Source organism: Rhinatrema bivittatum, chromosome 2 (assembly GCF_901001135.1).
Source record: "Rhinatrema bivittatum chromosome 2, aRhiBiv1.1, whole genome shotgun sequence".
Classification (NCBI taxonomy): domain Eukaryota; kingdom Metazoa; phylum Chordata; class Amphibia; order Gymnophiona; family Rhinatrematidae; genus Rhinatrema; species Rhinatrema bivittatum.
In genome coordinates this window covers 737,735,667-737,760,134 of record NC_042616.1, presented here as the reverse complement: position 1 = coordinate 737,760,134, position 24,468 = coordinate 737,735,667, and the positions used below count along the sequence as shown (strand labels likewise).

The window sequence follows — 24,468 nt, the reverse complement described above, 5'->3', positions numbered from 1 at the left end:
TGTAGCTAGGAAGAAGAGGCGTGCATGACATGTTCTCAGAAAGGAGCTCATACATGTTTAAGAATCGCCTCTGGTGTCATGTTAACTGCAAGGTGCTTAGAACAGAACCCAGTTGCAGATCTGGGTCTAAGCATTAGGCAGTGGTGACTTTTTGTGGCAAACCTGATCAGGTCTGAAAGCATACCAGTGGGCAACATGGTTGTAGACAATACAACTATTACTCCTGGGGGAATTCTGCAGAACGCAGAATTTCCCCCTGCACAGAATTGCCAAATTCTGCGCAGAAAATACCAGAGGAGACCCCGGCATGCCACGAACGGAGCGCGTCCTGCGGCATACACTCCGTTTGCGACGAAGATAAAGGCCTGGTGCGCCGTTTGCGGAGAAAAGGGAAGGTCCCCGTGTGCCGCGCTCCGTTCGTGGCAAAGATGAAGGCCCGGCATGCTGTTCGCGCTGAAAAGGGAAGGCCCCCCGTGTGCCATGGGAGTGCTCCGTTCACGGCAAGGATGAAGGCCCGGCGCGCCATTCGCGGCACACAGAGGCCTTTCCTTTTCGCCGCGCACGGAGTGCCAGACCTTCATCTTCGCCGCAAACGGAGCGTGTCCCGCAGCATGACGGTGATGGAGAATGTGTGTGTGAGAAAGGGGAGGGTGACAGAGTGCATGGTTGGTAAGAGGAGGGGAGGGTGTGAGAAAGCATGGGAGGTAAGAGAGGATGGGTGGGGGGGATGCTTGAGTGTGGGTTTCAGAGAGGGAAGCCTATATGAGGAGATTGTGAAGGAGTGTGTATGTGTGTGAGAGATTGGGAGCTTGTGTGTATGTGAGGATGCTAGACTGTGTGAAGGGATTGTGTATGTGTGAGACAGAGCCTGTGTGAAGGGCTGCGTGAGAGAGAGATATAGGTAGCCTATGTGAGGATATGTGTGAAAGAGAAAGGGAGCTTGTGTGGGTGTGTATGCAAGAGAGAGAGCCTTGTATGAGGGGATGTGGATGTGCGAGAGATTGAGGGTGTGTGTATGTGGAAGGGACACTCTTACAGGGATACTCTTCAGTTTTTGTGCGCAGAATTCCCCCAGCAGTAAACTATGTAATTGTATTAAATGCAAAGGCACTACTACTGGTGAAATCAAAATGTCATGTTAATGGACTAATTGGTAAGCTACAATTAAAGCACACTTACTAGCAAATATGTTCTGTATCTATTGAAGGCAGTTATGAAGAGCAAATTTGAGCATATATTTATGTAGTTCATAAGAATAATATTGCCTCTTGTCAGAGTTGCGATGTAAACATTTAGTGTTGTGCTGAAAGCAGACCAAACTGATTTGAAATGTTTTCAAGGCAGGCAGCCTGACATCCTTGGCAACCAAAATGAAGATGACTTGTGGGAGGATTTAAAGGCTGGGGCTGATAATGGTCGTTGTCAAGTGGCAGTTTATAGAGAAAGGTAGTTGTTCCAAATTGCTGTGGGTGTTCAGAGAACATAGGATATGTCATACTGGGTCAGACCAAGGGACCATCAAGCCCAGTATCCTGTTTCCAACGGTGGCCAATTCAAGTCATAAGTTCCTGGCAAGTATTCAAACATTAGATTAATCACAAGCTACTATTGCTTATTAATTATTGTCCTAGCAGTTTATGGATTTATCCTCTAGAACTTATCCAAACATTTTTTTAAACCCAGTTACACTAAATGCTGTAACCACATCCTCTGGCAATGAATTCCAGAGCTTAACTATACACTGAGTGAAAAAGAATTTTCTTCAATTTTGTTTTAAATGAGCCACTTGCTAACTTCATGGAGTGCCTTGGTCCTAATTATCTGAGAGAGTAAATAATCGATTTACATTAACTTGTTTGTCTTTTCATGAGTTTGTAGGCTTCTATCATATCCCCCCTCAGTCGTCTCTTCTCCAAACTGAAGAGCCCTAACTTCTTTAGCCTTTACTCATAATGCAGCCGCTCCATGCCTCTTATCATTTTGGTCGCCCTTCTCTGCACTTTCTACAGTGCAGATATGCAGTGACCAGAACTGCACACAGTATTCAAGGTGCAGTCTCACCATGGAGCGTTAGAGGCATTATGATAAGTGTGAGAAGCTGTGGTGCCAGGCTGTTGATCTGACAAAGTGCAGCATCTGTGGGATGAAGAAGCTCCTGGGAAGAGCAGAGAGGCTTCAGGAGCATGCTGTTCTTCTCATGCTTATATGAGATTTTGCCTGGTAACCTGCTTTAAATATGTCCGAAAGCCAGCAACACCTGTATGGCTAAACAACTTGTAAGAAAACAGTATCTTAATTTTCTTCTATTGACTGTTAGTTCACAGATCAAAGAGAGGAAGGAGGATTGTGTGATTTACAAGTAGTGTTGTGGTTCTCTGACAATAGGCGCTTAGAACAGCAGCTGTAAAGGAAAGGTATTTTCTTTAAATGCTATGAAATATAAATGTTAAACAATAAGATACCTTATGGAGAGGTAGAGTGCCATGCAAGGCATCAGCATAAACTCCCTCTCAAATAATTGTACTGATAACACAGCTTTATATAGACTTTTTACTAGTATATTTTCATCCCCAAGCTAGGTTACATAATTGTCAAAATTTTTATGATTGGCTTTATATTATAAACAAATAATCAGAATGGCCATATGGTAATTTGCTCTTGGCCTCCATGCTAATTTAAATGATTTTATCTATGGCTTGCAATTAGTTGGAATGTCAGCTGTATCTGTTCAAGAATGTTCTATAATCTTAGATAGTCTGCCAAGTAGATTTATCTGTTCTATAACATTGTTGCTCAGCATCTTTATCTAACTTACAGTGTCTGTATGTCTAAGAAAACAAGTCCAAGGCTGAAGTACAAATGTAATGTAATTATATGCAAATGTTAGCAATTATAAAACTGCCTATGATAAAAAAAACTTACCAGAAAAAGAATAACTTCATGTGTGACATTTTTCAAAAAGTGCTTCACTGCATCTTCACCACTTTCCTTTACAAGCCATGTCTGTTATGAGGGCTGTAACCACAACAATAGTAGAGCTGTTCAGAGTTGTCAGAGGGATTCTCTTATAGTTCAAATAAAGTTATTTATTCGTAAAGTTTCAAAAGTAAACAGTTCATGCAGAGTACAGTCCCCCAACATGGTTGTGTTTTGCCGGAAGAGCTGCATTGGGAGGGACTCGCAGGGTGAATTTCACATTAGTACTGTAGGGTAATCTTTTTAAATTGAGTTCACAATCAAGTAAAGGTCTTCAGAATAAGAGTTTCAAGTGCTTACACTATCAGTTCTTAAGTGGGCATTGTAGGCACTAAACATTCTGATTCTGGATGCCATTGCATGATTGTAAACTCAGTTTAAAAGATTGTCCTAAAGACTTCAGTAACCAATGAAGATCTTCTAAAAGAGAAGTAATATGATCTCTCATACTCTTCCCTGAGATAAGCCTTGAAGCCGAGTTTTGTAAGACCTGCATCGCTTTCAGAGGAGATGCTGGAAGCCCTATATAAATGGAAATACAACAGTCAATGGGAGGATCAATGCTTGTACTATTGAGCAAAAATTTGAATAATCCAATAATGACTTTGTGGTAACTAGTGTAGCGGCTTGAGGACAGCCAGAGCAAAACAGACTTTGGCTGTTCCTTAATTGCAGTTTATTTACAGTGAAACCCAACAAAATGCAGTGCGCAACAAAACAAATTGGGCAGTTCACTTTGACTTCAGGTAATGCATAGTCTTTAAACATAAGTTTTAACCTTTATCAACATAGCAGGTGTTAAACTTCATAACTTCTCTAACCTTAAATGTAGCAGGTCTTCACGTAGGCTAGTACTCTGTCAACTCCCTGGGGCCTGTCTACATTTTGAGGCCCTGAGATCTTATACTCTGGTTACGGGCTCCTCCCTTCACCCAGGGATTCCCTGCGGGTCTCAACCTTAAGGAGAACTGGGCAAGAGAGCTGTGCCTGGTCCTTTAAGGTAGTCTGAGGGATTTTTCTGTATACTTAAAAATTGATTTAATCTGCTGTCGAAATATAAAAAGCAAAAGGTGTTTTTCTTATAGTAGAAGCTAAAAAATGTTTGAGATAAGTTCCTTTTGTTGATATGAAATCTGTGCACAGTGCTGCCACTGAGCCATTAGGTCTGTGATGGCAAACACCAGTCTGTAAGTGCCACAAACAGGCTAGGTTATCTGGATATCCATAATGAATATGCTTGAGAGAGATTTCATTCACTGCCTCAACTGTATGCAAATCTATCTCATGCATATTCATTGTGGATATCCTGAAATTCTGGCTTGTTCATGGCACTTGAGGACTGGAGTTCATCATCACTGCATTAGATCAATCTCAAGACTTGCAGTTTATCAACTCTGGCTATGGTGGTATGATATGAATACTGACTATAGTGCAATTTATGCCACAAGCTCTTTACTATAAGGAAGATCAAATTTATCCTTGTTGCATTGCATCTTCCTAATGAGGTGAGGGACATTTTCCCTTAATCACCAGTTATCTTCCGATTCAGGAATGATTAAATTCACTAGGAATAATACTGATTCTTGTGAGTATCTACATTTAAAAACATTTTAAGGTTAATTAGCAGAATCAGTACGTGCAAATTTTGACCTATCATATTATAGGCAGTTAATTTAGTCTATTAGGAAAATACTAGTCTGTCTGTATGAACTGGGCTAATAATCACATTTTTAATCAAATCCTAAACACTGTGGACCATGATGGTTTTGCCCTTGCAACTTAACAATATGATGTATTTCCCTTTTGTTCTTTTCTTCACTCTTCATTCATATGGTCAACTCTGCATGTTGGGTCCCTGTGATTGTTTTTCCTTTTAACATTCTTCATTTGCGCTTTCTTTCTTTCTCTGGCAGCACTGATTTCTCATTGATCTATTTTGTGGAATTTTCAAATTCTTATTGTTGATGGAAGAATATTAGATCCAAGCTATACCAGTTTTCCAAGATTTTAGATTTTTTTTTAGGGCCATAACTAATAATTTTCTAGAGTACTTATTCTTGAGGGAATCCTGTGCTACTGTGGAGCGCATAATTCCCCTCCAGTCTGAGGATTTAACCTTCACAGGTTTTGTGAGGGTGATCACAGAAGCCATCCCTTTTCAATTGTTGACGGAGGAGAATGCCAGGCACAAAATTCTTGAGATATTCCAGTTCATGGAGCCTCCTAAGGCGGTCATGTCGATCCCGGTACACAAGATCCTTAAGATGTTGCTGCTGAGTGTATGGGTATGCCCCCTCACAGCGCCTCCTGTTAAGAAGGCAGATGGTCTACTTTGTCCAGAAGGCTGCCAGATTCGATAAGCATCAGTTGCCCCACCAGTCTGTGATGGTCAAATCTGCCCTCAAGAGGGCCTAGTGCTCTCAGACTCATCCCAACCTCCAGCCCTGTCGCTCACAGCCTGGATGTTGAGAGGTTAATCCTGCAGTCTGTTGATCTTTCACAGGATGTGCCTCTGGTCCTGGTAACTTCTAGAAAGCCTTCCACTAGAAAGTCCTGTAGACTGAATTGGTGGAGGTTTTCTGTGTGGTGTGAGCAGAAGGCCTTAGATCCATTCTCCTGCCCCACACAAAAACTGCTTGTCTAACTTCTACACCTGTCGGAAGCTGGCTTAAAGACCAACTCTGTTAGAGTTCATCTCAGTGCAATTGGCGCATACGACCAACTTGTAGATGGTATGCACATCTCTGTACAGCTTATAGTTGTACGTTTCATGCAGGGCCTGCTTCAATTGAAGCCTCCCCTAAGGCCTCCCGCTGTGTCTTGGGTCCTCAATGTGGTGTTGGCTCAGCTGATGAAAGCTCCTTTTGATCTGCTGTGCACGTGTGACCTGAAGTACCTGAACTGGAAGGCTGTCACCTCAGCATGCAGGGTCAGTAAGCTCCAGGCCTTAGTGACTTATCTACCTTACCCTAAGTTTTATCATGACGGGATGGTCTTACATACACATCCTAAGTTTCTGCCTAAGTTTCTACCTCCTCCCTCTTTGCCAATTACTAACCGATCTCAATCTAATTCATTATCTGTATGCAGACGACGTACAAATTCTAATCCCTATAACAGGTTCTATCTCACAAGCTCTCTCTCATTGGAATAACTGCCTCATATCTATCACCAGTCTTCTCAACAGCCTAAACTTGGTACTCAATGCCTCAAAAACAGAGCTCCTCCTCATCTCTTCAAACGAAGAAAACCTCCCCCTTCCATCCTCACACAACGCACACATTACCCATACTCATGTCAGAGACCTTGGGGTAATTCTTGATAATCGTTTAAACCTAAAGAAAATGGTCAATACCACATCCAAAGACTGCTTCTTCAGACTACAGGTTCTAAAACGTCTCAAACCACTCCTATTTTTCTATGACTTCAGGACTGTCCTCCAAGCATTGCTATTCGCTAAGATCGACTACTGCAGCGCCCTCTATTTAGGCCTCCCCAAATCTACCACCAAACCACTGCAGATGATACAAAATGCCGCAGCGAGATTGCTGACCAACACCAGCTGGGGTGATCACATCTCTCCTATTCTCAGAAACTTACATTGGTTACCAGTGAATTTTAGAATATTATACAAATCAATCACCTTAATTCACAAACTCATCCACCATCAACTTCAACTCGATCTTGAATTCCCCTTCATTCTACACTTCTCCAACAGACCAACCAGAGATATTCACAAAGGAACTCTGAAATTCCCTCCAACTAAAGCCACACGTCTCTCCTTGACCAAAGACCGAGCGTTTTCGATCGCAGGACCATCTATCTGGAATAATATCCCTTCAGACCTCAGATTGGAATCCTGCCTTTTAACTTTCAGAAAAAAACTCAAGACGTGGCTCTTTCACCAAGCTTTCGGGGATTCCCCAGACAATCACTAGCTGCCCTTTTCTTACTTGGACGTTGGCATTGATCTTCCTGAACGATGACTAGGACACCCTAGGTTAAAGCACTCTTAAGCCTTAACCCGTATTCTCTATTGTATATCTTAATTTATTTCCATCTTTACTTCCTTCCAGCTATATAAGCTTCCAAGTTCTTTACCCTTGTTGAATGTAACTTGCCTTATTCATTTCTTTTTGTTTAATTTTTTCAGTTATGCTACAGTTTACCCTTGTTAAATGTAAACCGATCCAATATGGTTATTACTATGAAGGTCGGTATAAAAAAGTGTTAAATAAATAAGGTGATGACAGTCTACCCAACTTTTTATGCTTTTGATAGGAATAGGTTGGGCATTGCTGCTGCCAAACAGACACTATCCAATTGGCTAGCAGATTGCATCTCTTCCTATTATGCCCAGACAGGAATGCATCTTCGTGGTCATGTCAAGGCTCATACTGTCAGAGCCATTACTGTCTGTCGCCCACTTGCAAGCAGTTCCCGTGGAGGAGATCTGCAAAGCTATGATGTGGAGTTCTATCCACACATTCACAACTCATCACTGTCTGGATAGGGATGATTGACGCAATTGTAGCTTTGGCCAGTCTGTCCTTCGGAACCTGTTTGAGGTCTAGAACCCAACTTTTCTGCTTAGGACCTGTTTGGGTTCTGCCTGTTTGGGTTCAGCTTGTCTCCCCCTCTGTTACCAATCGCACCGGTTTTGTGCCCCTTGGAACCTGGTTGGGTGTCTGTTGGTTTCCTTTTGGGTTGGGGAGCAGCCTGTAGCTAGGGATTCGCCCATGTGAGAGGACTACATCCTGCTTATCCTCTGAGAAAGCAGAGCTGCTTGCCTGTAACAAGTGTTCGAGGACAGCAGAATGTTAGTCCTCACGAAACCTGCCTGCAGAGTTTGGTTTCTTCTATTTGTTTTTAATTGTAATTCTATATTACAAGACTTGAGAGGGACCTCGCATGGACGCATGGTATAGGGCATGCTTGGCATGCTCAGTGTGCCTAGTCAAAGTTCTAGAAACTTCAACATAAGTTTTCCTCATTGGGGCTTCATCTGATGATGTCACCTATGTGTGAGGACTAACATCCTGATGTCTTCAGAGAACTCATGTTACAGGTAACCAAATCTGCTTTAAACTTCACAAGTCATCTTCGTAGGTTATGGGAAAATATTCCCATAATTTGTCAGACTTTGTCTTTTATGCAGTGATGGGATTGAATATAAGGTTCAAGCAAATATGATTTATTATTGCAGCCATCTAAATGGCTGCAATAATAAATGTTCCATTGCAAACAATATGTATACTTCCTTATACTACCAGATCATGAGGTAGAGAGCATATGTGTTATCTTTATATGAGGTTTTTAAAAATAAGCCTATCTTTTCAAGAACTAGAGGACAAAATCTGAGATGGACTTTTTTTTTTTTTTTTAACCAGAGAGGTAGATGAGGGTTTCAAATATCCAGGATTTTGGTCAGTTTGCCTGTGGAATGTGAGGTGTGCAATAATGTAATGCAAATCCAGTCTTTTCAGCATCCATTTTTACGGATTGAATATACTGTTAATGGTCTGAGCCCGTCCCTCCGCCACCGGGGAAGGGAGGAGGGAGTTGGGACGGCCGGAGCGGAGCTAAATCTCATCCATTTTAACATCACGCAAAGGGACAACAGCCGGCCCTGTAGAAGAGAAGGGAAGGGAGGAGGGAGTTGGGACGGCCGGAGCGGAGCTAAATCTCATCCATTTTAACATCACGCAAAGGGACAACAGCCGGCCCTGTAGAAGAGAAAAAGAGGGAGCAGAGGAGGGCTGAGGGAGAGGGAAGGTGTTGTGGATGAGGTGAGAGGGGAAGGAAAGGGAAGATGAGAGGGGATGGAAGGAAAAGGGAAGAGGATAGGAGTCAGTAAATGGGAAGGGTAAGAAGTTGTGGAGAAGAAGCGGCTCTGACCGACGTGCAGGTCTGACCGGAATCTCGCCCGTTTGAATGGGCCTAACGGCTTGTGTGTGTGTATGTGTGTGTGTGTGTGTGTGTATATATATATATATATATATATATATATATATATATATATATATATGTAAAAATATGTGTGTATGTATAGAGGGAGAGAAGAAAATGGCAGTAATCATACTGTTAACTAAGTAATGCTTATGTGTAAAAACCACTAACTAAAAACCACTAGTATAAAAATCCTTTATACAAAAAAATTGTCAATCATTGAAGACAATTCCCAAATTGTATTATAATTATAGTTGTTACTCAGATGTGTAAAAATTAGGGAGAAAAAGCCTGTTCATAACTTACTAGAAAACAAGAAAGCAAGTTTGCAGATCTGACTCACCTTGTGCTATCAGGCCCCAATGAGCTTTAATATTGGCAAACCCCCCCCCCCCCCCCCAAATTAGTTATGTTGCCAAAATTTTTACTACTAACTTTTTTTTTTTTTTTAAATCTTTAATCCCTTATATTTGCTAAATAATATGGAGTATCGTTTAAGTAACATTGTTGTTTTGAATATGAGGAGCAACAGTATATTAAAGTAGCTCAGTGTTAGATTGCACATAAAGTGAAACTTATATATAAACTGTCAACTTTCTGTTTTAGGATACTGCCTTAGGAAAACCAAGAGAAGTATTCAGATTACCTTCCGATTTGACTGCATATGATAATCGCCTTTGTGCCTCTTTGTATTTTCCATCTTCAAACTGGGCTACTCTTTCTGATGGAACAGGAAGGCTGTACCTACTGAGAACAAACATGCGTGGAGGCAGTGCCTCTGAAAAATGGGAGGTAACGGTTGTTGTACTATATTTGTTTTTAAATGTATTTTTTTCTACTTCACTGTAGTGGCCACCATTCTTATTGCTAATGCCCATTGTGTTTTAAAACACTAATACTATATAGATTGTCTAAATAGCAACCAACTTGTTTCTAGGCTGCTTCATCCTGTTTTTGTGTTCTTCCTGGCTTTCCTTGCCTGTTTACAGTAATTGGGTATGTACCATTTATTATGACTGCACACCATTGATGCCAGCCCAGTGAAAACCATTTTGTCAGATTATCTTTGAGGTGCTTGCATGGATGTCTCTCTTTTTTTTTTCTGTTCTACCTGAGCTCCCCATACAAAATCTGTTTTGGAAGGTGGTTGTCATCTATTCTAATGACCTATCTTGGCCACCTAAGTTGTGTCCTCAGCAGCATTTCTTTATTGCTGGCTGTTTGCATTCTCTCAAGGACTTTAACATTGGTCACTCTTTTCTCCACACTCTCCCATCTACCAGGTAATACAGGAAATAGTATTTCTTTGTCTCTTGTCTTGTCACACTGTTTTACAACTTGATATCAAATAGGATCAGCCAAGATCTTTGTTTGTTTCACATCAGTATCTAACCCTCTATCATGTATTGCTCTTTTGGAGCTCTGAATGCCACAAGCATGACTTTACATTTATTTTCATTGTGTGTTAGTTGTTAGTCACTCTTCAAACTTTCTTTGATTGGTCCTCATGATTTCCACTTCATTTAGCATGTCCACCCTGTTGCAGATTTTTGTTGAATCTCCAAAAGACAAGTTTTTAACTTATCTGCAATGTTACTTATAAATATATCTAACAGGACTGATCCTGGATGCACTTTCTTAATATGGAGAGTTGATGCCCTTAGAATGGTTACTTTTATTTTGTATTATGGAAATTTTTATCTTTTCCCTCTTATTTGTTCCACAAAAATAGAAAAATCTTGTTTCAGTACAATGCTATCAAATTGATTTTTAATGAAATATTACATGGAGAAGACCACACTTTGACCAAACTCTAAGTGGGTGTTCCCAAAATCAGTACATACAGCAAGACTTGTATATATATTCTAAAATACAAAGTTAGCATGATTCAGCAATACATCTTAGGTCATGATCAGTCAACAGGTCAGCGTGGCCTAAGTTCTACGGTAATTATAATTATCTATTACACTGGTCTACATTTGAAAAAAAGTTTTCTTCTGACCTAATTTTTGCTGATTTTACCCAAATGAAAGGTGCTGATTCTAAATTTGAAGTAAAAAAAATATGCAATACGTCAAATTTTTTCACAAATGAGAAATGTTTGATTAAAGATTATAAAGTAAAATATCAAGGGTAATGAATTTTGAAGAAGCGATAGCACATAATATTTGTTTCATGCAAAAAAATGAGTATTGTTTAACCAAGAGAGCAATAGTTGTGTAAATTTTAATTGTTAGGGAGAAATTTTCTCTTTTTGGATGCTCTGGAATAGTTATGATCAGGGTTGTCACGCTGTAAACACCAGCAGTAGTCTGCCATCATGTTTGTGGTCCATCTGCCTTGATATCTATGTTCCATGGTCTTGATGTCTTGGTGGAAGTGTTCTCCTTGTTCTTCATTCATAGCTCCAAGATTTATGGGGAAGTAGTTCAGGTGGCTATCAAGGAAATGCAATTTGAACGTTAGCTCCCAGTCTTTGAAAAATAATCAACAAATTTTGAACTAAAAGGTTATAATTTTTGGCCCTGAAGTTGCCAAGAAAGTCTGTAATCATGTCAGAAAAAGCAGACCAGGGGAGCCTTCCAGGAGAGAAAAGCTTCGCAAGGAGCGTGGGACATCGGGTCTGTGAGAGCTGGTGAGCTGAACATCGCATCTCCCGTCCCCATTTGACGTCATTAACATTAGAAGTCTCCTGTGCGATTTAAAGCATGGCACAGCAGCGCGCAGCCGCCGGCACGCTGCCGAAGCCACGCACCAAAGGGGAAAAATTTGAAAAGAAACCGGAGGTACTTTTCGAATGGGGAAGAAAAGAAAAATGAAAATTTTGACATCTACACTGGTGGGTAAAGAATTGAGAGGGACCGATGGATACCCACATTGTTCGGCGGGTGAGCCAGACCTCTAAGGAAGCCCCACAGGATGTTTCTTTCTCATCGGGGGCTACTGCTAGTCCAGTCAAGGACCAGAAATCCAACATCACTCCCGAGAATGAGGGGGTAAGTGTTTTAAAAACCCCTAATTCAAAGGAGTGTATAATAGTCAAGGAGAGTGGAGAAAGGTCCCTAGAGAAGGCTCAGATGAGAAAGTGGAAGAGGGTGAAATATCTGTGCCAGAAAATATCTCTCTACTGGTCATTTGGAAGGCCATCACTAAGATGGAGAGGATGATCTCTCAATCTATAACTCAGTCCACTGTTTTTTCTAATGAAGTAAAGGGGAAAATGGAAGACTATGGTAAAAGATTAGATCTTGTTGAAGCCTCAAATATAGCAATGACCTCACAAATAATATCATTACAAGGGACGGGGGGACTACCTTCATAAAAGACACTCTGATAATTTATAAAAATTTAGAAAGTTTGGAAATTGTGTAGTAAAAATTTACGTTTTTTAAATTTTCCTTACACGAGACTACTTTCTGCTGAGGAATTGTTTAGGAAATACTTAAATGAGATACTATGTATTCCCAATGATCTATTAATATCAAAGATGTATTATATATCTCATTTTAGAAGGAAATGTTTAGCACCTGAAGGTGGTATTGATGTATTAAGAGACAGAAGTCCTAATTTAACATCTTTTTTAGAGGCTTCAACTGATGATATTGCCAAAAGAGCCACTTTAATAGTGGCTTTTGGATTAGAACAAGATAAAAATCTTGTACTACAAAAATATTTTAAAAATAAGTTTTTCCTTTTGTGGCAAGGTAGTTCAAGTTTTTCCAGATGTATCAAGGAATACACCGCATAGGAGGCGACAATTTCTTTTAAGACAAAGAGTGTTGGCCCTAGGGACAACATTCTTTCTCAAATTTCCTTGTAAGTGTATTGTTACACTTCAGAAAAATGTTAGTTTTTCTTGAACCTTCTCATCTGGTAGTATTCCTTACTGATAAAGGGGGATGAGGGATGGTGTTTGATTTATGTTGGATTTAATTGATGAAATAAATCAAAAACAGCACGTGGCTGCTGTGATCGTTGACGAATTGTATTTCACTGCGTTTTTTAAACAATTGCTTCAATATGGTAACTCCTGAATTATTAATATCACAATCTTTTGGCAGCAGTCCCCGACACGGACCCGTGTTTCACCTGTCCGGCTGCTTCAGGGGGATTTTTTATAATAACAATCTGTGTCTCATAGTATTCTGTACATGGTTCATGATATTGAGGAATTCTCTCTCCCCTGTACGTACCAGGATCATTCCAGACGGTGGGTTATGTTCCCTGTCCAGCAGATGGAGTTAGAACCAAAAATTCCCAGGGGAGGACCTATATAGTCACGCCTCCCTTGCCTCAATCCTCAGTATAGTTCTAACTCCAGCAGATTGAGCAGGGGACACGGTGGTCCCCAGCACTTTTCTAGTTTTATTTTCTCTTTGAGGGATCAATTAAATAATTAGATAAAGGTTTTCTTCTAAGGGATAGGTTCTGTAGTGTTCGGACAGGACCACTCCGTTCAAAGAGAGACACTGTTTTCCAGTCAGGAACTTGCTGACAGGCTGTGTTTTTTGCCTGTCACTTTAGTTTTCTCTTTGTTTTTCCTCTTCCTTGCCCGGCTACAGTGTGGTAAGTGTTGTTTTTATTTTATTTACAGTCGTTGGGAGGAACAGGAATTTGTGAGGGGTGAAGTTGGTAGTGCCGACCGCTCCCCACTAGCCCCGGAGTTTGTATTTTTCCCCTCCTCCCCTTCGGGGAGTGATTGGAGTCCCGCTCTGCGACGACACATTCCCCGGAGCTGCTTACCGTCGGGACGGCGCTTTCCCTGACTGTCTATTGGGGACGGTGAGGGGTCCGGAGGCCGGATAGCTCTATTGCTTCGCTGCTTCAGTTGTTGCCGCGCGCCGCAGCCACCCCTCCCCCTCCCTCCCGCCGTGATGCAGAGATCGCCTAACGGCTCCGGAGCTCGGCAAGGGGTTCAGCAGCCCTCGGAGGGATTTTCTTCGGCTTTTCCTGAGGGGGAGTATAGCTTACCTGTTGGGCAGCTTGGAGGAGAGTCGGACCGCACCGGCAGGAAGCGGCATGCCCCGTTTCCCCTCAGCGTGGGAATGGCGGCCATTTTGTTAGCTGACTCAGAGGCAGCTATCTCTGAGGAGGACGTCAACGCTCCGCTCCAGGTTTCCTCTCACAGTATGGGGTTTCTGAGCGCAACGGACCAGGGCAGGCAAGGGGACGACACCTCAGGGGGCCCTTCATCAGCACTTCTGCTTTTTCACCAGAATTCGTCGTTTTAATGCACAAGGCATTTTTACAGAGCAGGGATCCGAATCTTGGAAATTGGGGTCCCCCTCCTCCCAAACTGACTTGCTTGACCCAGCTTTCGATGGCGGACCCTCCCTTAGGGAAGGCTTCTTTGCCCACAAGGGGTGCGGGGTCCGCTCGGCCCCCTCCCGTGGTCCCTACACCGCTGCAGCAACCGTCGGGGGATTCATGGCAGGACCCAGATGCGGATGATCCCTCCCTGGCGGCCCAGGTTAGAGGGTGTCGACTCGAGGGTTCTCCGCATTTTTCAAGCAGCGGAGTTGGATGATCTCATTCCCCACATCCTGCAGGAAATGGACATCGACCCTCCTCAGGATCCGAAGATTAAGAAAGGGGACCCTCTGCTAGCGGGCTTGCGACCCCTAGCGAAAGCTTTTCCCATGCATCACAATATCTTGCAATTGATTTCAAGGGAGTGGGATACTGGCAATATCCGCGGTCACGAAGCATACCACCATCCCGGTCACGGGTGGGACGGCGTTGAAGGATGTCCAGGATCGCAAGCTCGAGGTGTACCTCAAGCGTATCTTCGAGGTCTCAGCGTTGGGGATGAGGGCTGCTATCTGCAGTTCCCTAGCACAGCGAGCAGCTCTGCGTTGGGTACAGCAGCTTCTCACATCCCAATCTTTGCCACAGGCAGAGACTATTCAGGCTGATAGACTTGAAGCGGTGGTTGCCTATGGAGCTGATGCTTTTTATGATCTGTTAAGGGTTCTCGCTCGATCCATGGTGGCGGCGGTGTCCGCTTGCCGTCTTTTGTGGCTTCGCAACTGGGCGGCAGATGCTTCGTCCAAGATGCGCCTGAGTTCTCTTCCTTTCAAGGGCAGATGCCTGTTTGGGGAAGAGTTGGATCAGATCAACAAATCTCTTAATGAGAATGCGGTGCACAAGCTACCAGAAGATCGTCCACGTTCTTCTAGATCTTTTTATTCCTCCAGGAACAGGTACCGGAATCAACGGAGGTCGCATCCTGCCAGACAGCAAACACCTCGAGCGCCTTCTACACGATCACACACCTGGAACCGGTCCTTTCGTGGACGCCGCCACGGTAAGGATACTCAAGGGGCCGATGTCTCCTCAAAAGCTTCACAATGACGCCAGAGGTCCCACGAGGGGATCCCCCACCTGGGGGGTCGCCTTACTCTCTTCTACAAAGAGTGGGTCCAAATTACGTCGGATCAATGGGTGCTGGACATCTTAAGTCAAGGCTACGTATTAGATTTTGTACACGAACCCCGAGACCGTTTTCTGTTTTCTCCTTGCGGTTTCCGCCTCAAACAATTAGCAGTTCGACAGACTCTCGATCGTCTACTACAGCTGGGGGCGATAGTCCCGGTAGCGGCCTCCAAACTGGGAAGAGGACATTATTCGGTCTACTTTGTGGTTCCCAAAAAGGAGGGCACGTTTCCACCTATCCTGGATCTCAAGTCGGTCAACAAGTGTCTCAGAGTTCCTCGTTTTCATATGGAAACGCTCCGGTCAGTGTTAGCAGCTGTGCATCCGGGAGAATTCTTGGCCTCGTTGGACCTTACAGAAGCATACTTTCACATCCCGATCCATCACCATCATCAGCGCTTCTTACGCTTCAAGATTATGGGACAACATTTTCAGTTTCGTGCTCTCCCCTTTGGCCTGGCAACGGCTCCGCGAGTCTTCACCAAGATCATGGTGGTGGTAGCGGCGGTGCTCCGCAGGGGAGGGTATCCTAGTACATCCCTATCTAGACGACTGGCTCATTCGAGCGAAGTCGAGGGCGCAGGGCTACTGTGCTGTCGACAGAGTGGTACAGCTTCTTCAATCTCTGGGATGGATCGTCAATTTCTCAAAGAGCAAATTGATACCGTCCCAATCGCTGGATTTTCTGGGAGCACACTTCGACACCAACCAGGCCAAGGTGTTTCTGCACCCGGACAGAGCTCGGGCTCTACGCGCTCAAGTAACCGGTTTTATGGCTCTCGTCACTCCCACGGCATGGGACTATCTTCAGGTACTGGGAACCATGGCTTCAACCATCGATTTGGTACCGTGGGCCTTCGCTCATCTCCGACCTCTCCAGAGGTCCCTACTTTCGCGATGGAACCCGGTGTCGAGAGATTTTCAGGCAGTGCTGCCCATTCCGAGTGTCTTGAGCAGTCTACAGTGGTGGCTGGACCCTCAACGATTAGCTCAGGGAGTGTCTCTGCAGAACCCGAATTGGGTGGTCGTCACCACGGATGCCAGCCTCACCGGCTGGGGGCGGTTTGTCAAGACAGGTCTCTCCAAGGCCGATGGACGGTAGATCAGTCCACTTGACCCATCAATCGGCTGGAGACCAGGGCAGTCCTTCTAGCGCTGCAGGGGTTCTACCCACTGGTACGCAGTCGAGCGGTTCGGATTCTCTCTGACAATGCGACCACCGTGGCGTATATCAATCGCCAAGGGACACCAGAAGCCATCTAGTCTCCTTGGAGACCGACGACTTGATGGTGTGGGCGGAGCTACATGTGCAGCGTCTAGCGGCTTCGCACATAGCGGGCGTGGACAACGTGCAGGCAGATTTTCTCAGCCGGCAACACCTGAATCCAGGAGAGTGGGAACTCTCAGAAGACGCAATGCGGAGGATAATACAGCGTTGGGGGATACCCCATGTGGATCTAATGGCAACCGCGACAAATGCAAAGGCCGCCGGTTTCTTCAGCCGCAGGCGAGAGCACGGCGCGGAAGGAGTCGACGCACTAGTTCCTCCCTGGCCTCGACAGTCTCTTCTGTATGTCTTTCCTCCGTGGCCTCTAGTGGGCAAGGTCATCTGACGGATAGAGACGTATCAAGGTCCGGTGATCCTAGTTGCGCCAGAGTGGCCTTGACGTCCATGGTTTGCAGATCTTCTCAATCTGGCAGTGGAAGGCCCGCTTCGACTCAGTCACCTATCACATCTCCTTCGCCAAGGGCCAATATTTTTCAGAAGGCAGATCGCTTTTGTCTTGCGGCCTGGCTTTTGAGAGGCGCCAATTAAGGAGGCGCGGTTATCCAGAGTCTGTCATCTCGACGCTCCTGAAAGCTAGGAAGACTTCCACGTCCGTTACCTATGTCAGAGTATGGAAGGTTTTTTGAGGAATGGTGTGAGTCAAAGACGATTCTGCCAACGCAGGCCTCAGTAGCACATGTGCTTTCCTTCCTACAGGCGGGTCTGGATTTGGGCCTGGCCTATAATTCTCTTCGTGTTCAGGTAGCGGCTTTGGGAGCTTTCCTATGGAGTAATGACAGGGAGCTCCTGGCCTCACATCCGGATATTCTACGTTTTCTAAAGGGGGTAAAACACTTGAAACCTCCCATTAGACCGCCTTGTCCTTCATGGAATCTCAATTTGGTACTCCGGGCTCTATGTGCACCGCCTTTTGAGCCTCTGAGTTCGGCCACACTCAAGGATGTCACCCTTAAGACCATTTTCCTGGTGGTGATCAGCTCAGCACGTCGGATCTCTGAACTACAAGCTCTATCATGTCGGGAGCCATACCTTCGTTTAACGCCAGGGGGAGTATCCCTGTGGACAGTTCCATCTTTTCTGCCGAAGGTGGTCTCGACTTTCCATCTCAACCAATCGATAGAGCTTCCGTCATTTGTATCCTCTGATTCTTCTGACCTGCGTCGGTTGGATGTCCGACGTTCTTTGATACATTATTTGGAGGTCACTAATGAATTTCAACTCTCCGATCATTTGTTTGTCCTCAGGGCAACCTAACCAGTCACGTTTTCAGGTTATTTGCAATGAATATGCATGAGAGACATTTTGCATGCACTGTTTCCATCGTATGTAAATCTGTCTCATGCATATTCATTGTGGATATCCATGAAAAGCTGTCTGGCTAGGTGTACCCCAGGGACTGGGTTGGGAAGCGGTACTATAAAGTAGTCCCTCATTTTAGCACAGTTGATGGATCCCAGTTTAATCAGGTTTAATCAGGTTGGAGGAGTATTTTTTTAAATATTTCAGCTTCTCAAGACAACTTCTACTAGAATATCAGTAGCTGAGATCTTTAATTGCATCATGGAGGATGAAGTTCATGTAATGGACAAACAACTTAAGTCGATACTAAATCTTAAATTTTAAATTGACAGCCTTGAGAATAAATTTCATAGATCCAGTATGAAAATAGATGTTCTAGAAGTTATCACACCCAAAAACCTGAACTTGCACATATGTTTATGGAAGTTTTTGATGCACAGCTGACTAGAAATCCTAATGAAAACATGGGTGCTCATGTAGCTGGGTCTGTCTGGAAAGCATTGCAGTGGAGCTAGAAGGCTGGATGTTGCTATTTAGATCATTATAGAAGCCAGTGTTTAGGCATGGGAATGGTGAGGTGCTGAAGGAAACTAAGTTGGCGATCTTATGCTTTTCTACCCAGAATGGTAGAGTACAAAGAAGGAAGACAACAAGACTGTCCTGGATAACGAAAACTCTTGAACTGGGTTTATGTCTTAGGAATGTGGAGAGAATAAGTGGGAAGACTAGGCGGGCTTGATGGTCTTTTTCTTCTGTAATTTACTATCTTTCTGTGCAACACTGTTCTACTAATTGGAGCAAAGAACATGTGCATCAGATATAAAGTTCTATAACCTTGTTATATGTACCGCCTCTTGGCATAATTTTTATGTTTCAATGTAAACCGATGTGATCTGTATTTTAATACAGGAACACCGGTATATAAAAATCTAAAAATAAATAAATAAAATAAATATAGACTTGGTCACCTAGGCTGAAAAATAAACCCAATCATTAAATTCTCTTACTTTTGAAATAGTGTTTTGATGAATATGAATGTGCCATATAAAATAAAAAGTCCATATTTTATACTTCACTTTTTTTGGGTTTTTTTTTTTTTTTAATAACTATAAGTATGAGTTGGCACAACAGAGCAAACAATTCTATGAAATTGATTGGAAATTGCACTCTCAGGCTATAAAATACTCAAGTGTATATCTTCAAAAGTTATTTATTGGAAAGAAGAGTGTATGTTCTTTAATATGGTAGCAGAAACAGAAAACTTTATTAAATCCCATTTATCTGTACTAGAATCAATAGATAATTGACTCCTTCATAATTAATCTGTTGAAGGAAGTGACAGTTAAAGCATATTTCTGCTTACAGTTTACACTCTTTAAAATCTGCTTGATAATACGTATCAAGCTGGAAGTTATTTATTTATTTATTTTAAGTTTTTCTATACCGGCATTCGCGATGGGTATCGCATCATGTCGGTTTACAATTAACAAGTGAAGAGGTAACAAGAGGTCATAAATAACAATAAATAACATAAATTATAAAGGTAGTAGTAATAGTAAACAATATACAAGTGAAGGTTAAGGGTTGCAGTTACAATAAAACAAGGTAGTAATATAACTTGGAACAGAGAAAAGAAGCTGGGGTTTTTAACTAGATACATATAAGAGCAATGCCTATATGGAAACTTGTTTGAGGATTTCTGATTTTGTACTGATTTGGGGGTTTGATGGGGGTTGACCTTGGAGATATCTTAAAAGTTAACTTTCAGTTGAATTTGAATCAGACTTGATCTTGTAAAAATTGTTTGATAGAATTGTGTACAGGCACAAAAGGTCAGGAAATAAATCTTAGAGTCCACTAAATTTCGCTGTTCCAAAATATAACTATATAGTTTCATTGAAAAATTCAAACAATCAGGTAAGACTGATGGTCGCCCGACACAGGCTGTTTTTAAAGGAACTGCATTGGGAGGGACCAAATCTATAAATAAAGCATAAACAATTATGTGGACTGCTGAAGACAAAGTAAAATGTAACAACATAAAGAGCAGGAATGTAGTTACAGCAATATTCAAAAATAAACAAAAGCGAAGTTCTCATATTAGTCTTGAAGTGTTCATGCATGAATTGAACTGCATAGTAACAAAATATGATCGATGAAAGATTAAATAGCTTTTCAAAAATGGCATGTTAAGTGCCAAGCTATGCTTTATGATGCTTATCGAAGGATACAAGAACACTTAGATTTAGTAGAGAGTATAATTTTTTATTGAGCAATATAAGTATTCTTGGGAGATGCTGGATGCCATTTCTCTAACAAACTGACCACCAGCATCTAGTTATATAACATTTATTATTTATTTTATTTATTTGTTGATTTTTATATACCGACATTCATCGGAACATCATGCCAGTTTACATTGTAACAAATTAACAAGAGAGTGAAATACATTAAACAGGCAAGAGGAAGGGGGAGCAGCAATGAAGGAGGAGAGAGGACAGCAGTAGGAAGGATAGAGAAAGAGAGATTTTATAGGAACATTCGAAATATAAATTAACAATAAACAATATATGTACAGGTGGATATTTGAAAAAAATATAAATTAACAATAGACAATATATGTACAGGTGGGCTGGTAGGTACCAGACCATTGATGTCAGTGAAAGGGATAGAAGGGGGGGAATGAACTGATCCTCCTTTTATAGGTAAAATATTTTATAGTACTAGTTCAGAAATTCTGTACGTGCGTGACCACTCTTAGAGAATCATTTACATAGATTGTCATGTCAACAGCATGATAGATTATCCCGAAACTACCCTGATTATTTCTCCAAGGTGGAGCCTATTTACCATCACTCTTTAGATAGTCCTTTGTTCTGTTAGAATCTTGCTGGTCAGGGCAATTATCACATCTTAGGCTGTGTTTACAATGCTCCTGTTAATGGTGCCCCTGGAGTGACAGTCTAGCATGAGGTTCCAACCGTTGCCTTCTGCTTTTGTGACCCTATAATTAGGCATCACAAAGTGACGCCGGCTTCAACTGCTGTCCAGGTGTCCTTGGAATTCCTCCAGGTCAGGCTCAGTAAGGCATTTAAAGTTCACATAGCCAGGAAGGCTAAGATAGCAGAGGATTCTGGGTCAATTGCTGCTCCATGTTGGTCTCAAGCTCAGGCACACACATCAGGCACCAAAACTAAGTCACCTGAAAGGAACTGTCAATCTAGACCATGTCAGTGCCACATCAGAGGGAGGTGTGTTATGTCACGGCAGGGCCTACAAAGTAAACAAATGGGCCAAATAAACTAGAAAGACACTGTCCAATCCATGTCCAAATTGAGTCCATTTGGGGATATAATATTCAGGATAAAAATCCTTTTAAGCTGCACTAGCAGTTCATTTTTGCGAGTATGAGGTAGGCAAGAAGTGTACTTATAGATGTGGATATGTATCATTTGTATACCAATGTAGAGTAATGAACAGGGGCAACAAATGGCATAAATAGCCCCTGTAATAGAGCAGTCAGAAGAAAATCTCAACTGTAGTGGTTTATTTAAAGACAGATATAAAAAGGTAGCGAGAGAAAGGGGCAAGCTTTACATGTATTTATTTATTTATTTTATTTATTTAGTATTTTTTATATACCGATATCTGTTTGCACATCGTATCGGTTTACATGGAACTAAAATGGCAATACCATTAAACAATGGTGAGGCCTGAACAAGGAGCAGCAACTAGGTTAAATAGACTTATATAAAGAACAATGTACAAGAACAAAGAACAGGGAATAATGTACAAGGAACAATGTACAAGATTGATTATATATGGAGAGGTTATTTACAGTTTACATTGAGGAGTTACTTTATTTACAGGAAGACATTGATGAAAAACGGGTGAATGTGAGAAATTTCCCACAGGATGAGTGACCAGATTGTGCTGAAGTACATAGGGTGAGTTCCTGCTACTCGGAGGACACTAAACTTAGGTTTTGTCTACGCTGGAAGGCAAAAGTGAGACATCTCTGAAAAATAGGTGGAGGACTGTAGTATTGCATGGTGCAGTAAACTTTTCACGCTTCGCGATACTTCCTATTTCGCATCACGCAAAGAGAGAAAGAGAGAGCACAAATCTATAAGGCCCTTATAGTAGTCAAATATGTATCTCAATAGGAGGGGCTGCTAATTGCTTGAGGTGTTGGTGGTTTTATTTGTACTTTTGTTTTCATTACTAGAACCAACTTGTTTCTAACAGTTGAATTTTTCATTTGCTTTGTACTTAACATTTGTTTCTTGTATCATATTTTCTATTTCCGTTCCTTTATTGGAACAGTTATCTGTTTCCAAATTGATAGCTAGATTCATCATTCTGCTATGTTTATAGCAGCATGATGAGCCGTGCTAAAAAAAAAAAGGGGGGGGGGGGGCAGGAGGGAAATTGTGCAGTCTGCTGCATCATGAGGGTGCGAATTCGCCCGCCGTGGCTGATTTTCGCACCTAGAGCGTCACAGGAAAAGGTGGTTATTTCCCGTGGTGCTGCTGGCAATAATGTGGAAAACATTATCGCCCGCAGTACTGCTGGGCCATAACCACGCCCAAACCCCACCCACACTCCTCCCCTTCCCCTCATATAAGTAATACTGCCGTGTCGTGGCCATTATCGCGTGCGGTAGGGCACTGTTGCACACGATAAGGGTACATCGCATTTTGAATAATGACCCTATTAGATCTTTGGTCCCTCCCAATACAGTTGTTGTATGAAACGCGGTCCATGTTGGGGGACTATGTAATTCATAGCAAGTTGGGAATATCCCGTGATACATCTGAGAATCTAAATAAAGACTTTTTCAACATTAAGATAAGGACAATTGAGATATTTTGCCCTACCATTTTTTATTATTTGTAAAGCCAACAAGAAATTGTATTAAATGAAACTCATCAGCTTGCACTGTTTTAGCTGTATTCATTTGCTCATAGCAAGTCTACGCTATTGCACCTACTTTAGACTGTTTCTGTTGCCCAAGTGATGCATGCATTTGGTACTTTTTCTCTCAATTTATGGTTAAGCCCCATATAGAAATAATTTGTCAGAGCTACCTGGTTAGCTTCTTTTGCAGGATCATCAATCCTCGAATACGCCACAAATACTGTCATTAACCTACTCAAATACTCAGTTGGCTCCTCTGTAGTTAACATTTTACCCATAATCATAGAACAATCTGTCTTAAAGCAGCTTTAAAGATTTTTCCCCTTAAGTAAATCCTCAATTTGTTGATCACTGGGGCATGCTGGATTAATTGGGAGATCTACCCTTGAGGGCAATTTAGCTTTCTCAATTAATCGGTCATGCATATCGCGTGGCATAACCAATATCTAACTGAATACCATCCATAAATGTTGGAGTGTATGCTTGGGTAATACTTTCAACCTCTTCCAATCATTTTTCGGGTCTTTTCTAAAATTTGGTAATGAGCTTTCAATAGCCAATAAATCAGTACATGTCCAAGGGACATAAATGTACACCATTAGTAGCATCTGAAGTTGCACTTAGCATCTCACGCAACGGGTACATTTCATCTTGTTCCCTTTTGAGCAGCCTCTGCCTTTTTCTCTTAAAGAATCATGCTTACAATCAGGAAATTTACTGCAATATTTTTCAAGTCCTAGGTGAAGTTTTTAAACTGTGTATGGCTTGGCTCAGTTTTTCAGTTTCTGAACTTATACTTAAATGAGGATAAGCCTGGCTGCCTGAACTTGCTGCTTCTGAATGTGGAGTGGCTGCCTGTGAATCTGAACCACTCTGGATTGAGGTGCGCTATGTAGCCCAAGGGGCCTGACTCTGTACCTGGGGGAGTATAATCAGGGCTTTCTGATATAGGGAGCTGATGGCATCTCACAATATCCCCATAGATAAGCTGGGACCTCTAATAAATCTATTTCAGGTACAATTACAGATGACTCAACAGGTTTAGATACAATCTGTAATTGTTTAACAGGATACAATGAAGCGGTAGAATACTGTGACGGTGGAGGTTAACATGGGATGCAACACTTGTCCTCGTCTGCTGTCACGGCACCCCCCCCCCTCCCCAAATAACAACACAACACTTGTATGGTATTTAAATTGGCCGCAGTTTATTAACTTCAACTTAACCTGAGTCCTTACAACAATAACTTCCCCAACTTCCTCTTCCTATCATTCCCCTTCTTCCCCCCCCCCGCCCCATCTCCACCACCTTCAAACCCCAATGATGGAGCATTCCCCTCCCCCTTTCCCTGCCTGCTCCGCCACGGTCCTGCGAGAGCTGGCTCCACTGAGAACCTTTCGCCTCAGGCTCTCTCCTTCCCGCGTAGCAGCCCCCCCCCTTGGCTACGCAGAGTACCCCCCAACTCCCCCTTTAAACTGTAACTCGTAAACTGGACTCGGGTTTTCCGCTTCCACTGCGACAATTATATCCTTAAAACCTAAACAATATCAACTTTCCTAGGGTGGGCGGGCGGGACAAAAGAACGCGTGCTTCAGCCCTG

General features: G+C 42.6%; 1 protein-coding gene across 1 annotated transcript in view; it reads left to right on the top strand.

Annotated features, from left to right (window-relative positions):
- NUDCD1 (NudC domain containing 1) overlaps positions 1-24,468 on the top strand; it is a 358,283-nt gene that overhangs the window by 135,834 nt on the left and 197,981 nt on the right. The window contains exon 3 of the mRNA XM_029591903.1: positions 9,532-9,717. Within this exon, the coding sequence (XP_029447763.1) occupies positions 9,532-9,717 (186 nt within the window). The remainder of the gene's footprint in view (positions 1-9,531; positions 9,718-24,468) is intronic.